This window comes from Oryzias melastigma, linkage group LG16, assembly GCF_002922805.2.
Source record: "Oryzias melastigma strain HK-1 linkage group LG16, ASM292280v2, whole genome shotgun sequence".
Classification (NCBI taxonomy): domain Eukaryota; kingdom Metazoa; phylum Chordata; class Actinopteri; order Beloniformes; family Adrianichthyidae; genus Oryzias; species Oryzias melastigma.
Window position 1 is genome coordinate 16,022,555 of NC_050527.1, and position 3,048 is coordinate 16,025,602.

Below are 3,048 nucleotides of genomic sequence, written 5' to 3' on the forward strand. Positions count from 1 at the left end.
TCTCAAAACCAAAGGTAGAAGGTCCATTTCCACCACAGATCCCCTGAGATCTGATCCAGTTCTCAGATTTAAAATACACATTTCATTGAATCGTCTTCTGGAGAAAGCAGTTCCTTTTGCAGCTCCTAGTGGCTGTTAAAGTTTGTACACTCCCTGAAAGTTTAGTCCTTCAGTCTTTTCTTTTTCACAGTAAATGTATGTTTTTGTGAATCTGATCTGTTTTTCCTCCACCTCTTCTCTCCACTCAGGGGAACATGTCCAACTTTGACCTTGTTATGGAATCTGACTTGGGGACGTTCACCCCGGTTGCTCTGCAGTTTACTGGAAGTGATGCAGCCCGAAAGGTGAGATTACTGACCAAAGTTTAAGGATTTAAAAACATTATCCTCAGAGATAATTTGTCTTATTCACAAAGCAGAAAACAATTTTTTTTTCACTTTTAAACTGTCTAGCTGTTTTGTGGATTTGTTGTACAATTTTGAATCCTTTTTTTTTACACTGCATTTTGTTCTGTTTCTTGATTTTCTGTCAACCAATCTCCTCTGTTTGCCAAATCTACATAAATCTTTGACTGCGAGCAGATCTTTGTTTTGATTCTATAATACTGGACTTGTTTTTGCCTTGGTATGGAGCCCCTAAAGGGACATGAAATTAAAAAAAATTCTAAAATATAATTCTAAAAATATTTAGGGGCTCTGTAAAAAAACGGAAATTACTTAGGGGCTGTATTAAAAAAAATAAAGTAAAGAACATATTTTTTTCTTAGAAATACTTAAGGGCTCCATAAAAAAATGAAGTAAAAAAAAGTGTTTTGGCTTCTAACCAGAACTTCTTTTCTAAAAATTAAAGTAAAAAAAAAATTCTGTTTAGTAACTTCTGCACACCAGATTGTAACTGTTTTGTTTTTTTTCTATAAATTGAATTAAAAAATGTTCTTGTTACTAATTGATGCGCACAGTTATTATCTGGTGCGCATCAATTCCCCAGAATTCTTTTCTTTTTTATTATTAAAATTTTGGAAAAAAAGTGTTTTTTTACTCCAATGTTTTTCTTCAATTTCCTTTTAGTGTTCCGTACCTTGGAGAATAATACACACAATCAATATTTTTAAAAACATGTTTTCTAAATGTTTCCCACCGTTTGGTTGAGTAGGTAGTTAAAGGGTTAAACGAGAGAGAAACATGAAAATTTCCATGTCTGTCTAAGTAAAGTGTATAAAGTGTGTAGTGAGAAGTTTTACAGCCTTAATATATAATAATTGTAAAAAGTAAAGCTGACTACTTTGCAGATTTTGTCTTTTGTGTTTTATTTTTAATACATGACTCCAGTAATAAAGGAGTGACCACATCTTTTCACGACATAGTGTCTGTATTCATTTATACCAGCTTCAGTTTGGGCTAAATTTGATTCTGGACTCATAGTGCTGGAAGTGTAACGGGCTTCTGCTTATTATTGTGTCCGTTTCAACAGGTTATGCAGGAAGTGGTCAAACTTCTGGCTCCGATTAATGTAACGAAACTGGAGAACAACGGTGAGGGGACAGACATCTCACCGTGGATGGAGGCGGGAGTGCCAGGTCGGTTTGATTCACATATTTGAGTCCACATACCAGAGAGTGTTTATACATTCATATCAATTTATTAAAGTCCATTTTTTTATGTTCTTTCTCTCACTGTTCAAATGAACCTTCCATCGGGATGAAAGACAAGTTTCTTTTTAAGTGGGCAAATCTACATAATCAGCAAATGATCAAATACTTATTTCCTCCACTGCGGTTCTGGTTTTTCCTGAGGTCAAAGTGCTGCTTTCAGATTATTCCATCCTGGAGTTTAAGACAAAACAGAGAAGTGAGAGTAGATTACTTCTCTTAGAATTTCTTCAGTATCAGAACCGAAACCTGAGATACTACATAAGGAGTACAAATACAGATTTTCATAAGTGTATTCGACCAAACTTCAAATTCAATCCTTTTCTGTTACCAAGTGTGACTCTTTTTGAAGGAATGCCAGTTCAAATAAACGTTATACATAAACTCCAGGTAAAATGAATGATTTAAATTCATATGAACAAACTTGATATGTTATTTTAAAAAAGACTTTTATTTTTATAATTAGAAATATTAAAACATGCTGTATTTCCTCTACTTAAAGTATTTCAATACTCTTTTTAATTTAATGTGAAGGTCCTCTAAAAACAACTTTAACTAAATGTACCTAAACGCTCTGAAAGTGATGACGTTTGGAGTCATAAATGGTTTAAAAACTCTGGCCAATGGGTTTGGAAGATTTATTTGATCTGTCTGGATAGTAAAAAATAATACTAAAAAATAGACAGAATTTTATATAGAATAAAACTATATTTTCAATTCATTGCAACACTTCATCACCAAACCTCTAAAGTAGACTATTCAAAGATGTTCAGGTGTTTTCCTGACTGTTCCTTTACTCGTTTGCTATCAAAGGCTTTGCTTCTGATCAGGACAAAGTGAAGCTAAAACGTTGAAATCCCTGCAGCCCAGTAATGATCCACGTTTGACCTGTTCTAACAGCAGCGCAGTACTTGTCTGGAGATGGAAAGTAAACATGAGATGAGTTCAGACAGCTTCCTGATCTGTGAGCGCGCGTCATCAGACATTACATGCAAACGTCTCATCTACGTACCAAGATGACACATTAATGTAAAGAACAGAACCAAGAGCTCTCTTTAATCAGTGATTTGACCAGATAATCCTGCAACCTGATCCCAGTTCCACCAAGAACCTGAAGGGACAGAAGGTTCAGTAGTGAGTAGAAACAGCAGAGGTGCACTGGAGACTGGATTCAAACATGATGAAACAGTTCTTGATCACAGGATTCATACCTAAAACCAAACAAAAACTCATCTGGAAGGAATCCTAACTGTTTAAAACACTCATGATTTAATAATGTAACTCATTTTGAGATGTTCTGTAATTTTTAACGGAATACTCTTGAATGGTTTTTATTATTTCAACACTGATTATAACATATATTCATTCCTATGAATATAATGCACTGTAGCAGTTAATAA

At 34.3% G+C, this 3,048-nt stretch overlaps 1 protein-coding gene across 3 annotated transcripts in view; it reads left to right on the plus strand.

Moving 5' to 3' along the window:
• LOC112143208 (carboxypeptidase Q) overlaps positions 1-3,048 on the plus strand; it is a 19,294-nt gene that overhangs the window by 12,832 nt on the left and 3,414 nt on the right. For all 3 annotated transcript variants that reach the window (XM_024267010.2, XM_024267009.2, XM_024267011.2), the window contains 2 exons: positions 249-344; positions 1,471-1,576. In XM_024267010.2, coding sequence (XP_024122778.1) covers positions 249-344; positions 1,471-1,576 — 202 coding nt within the window. The remainder of the gene's footprint in view (positions 1-248; positions 345-1,470; positions 1,577-3,048) is intronic.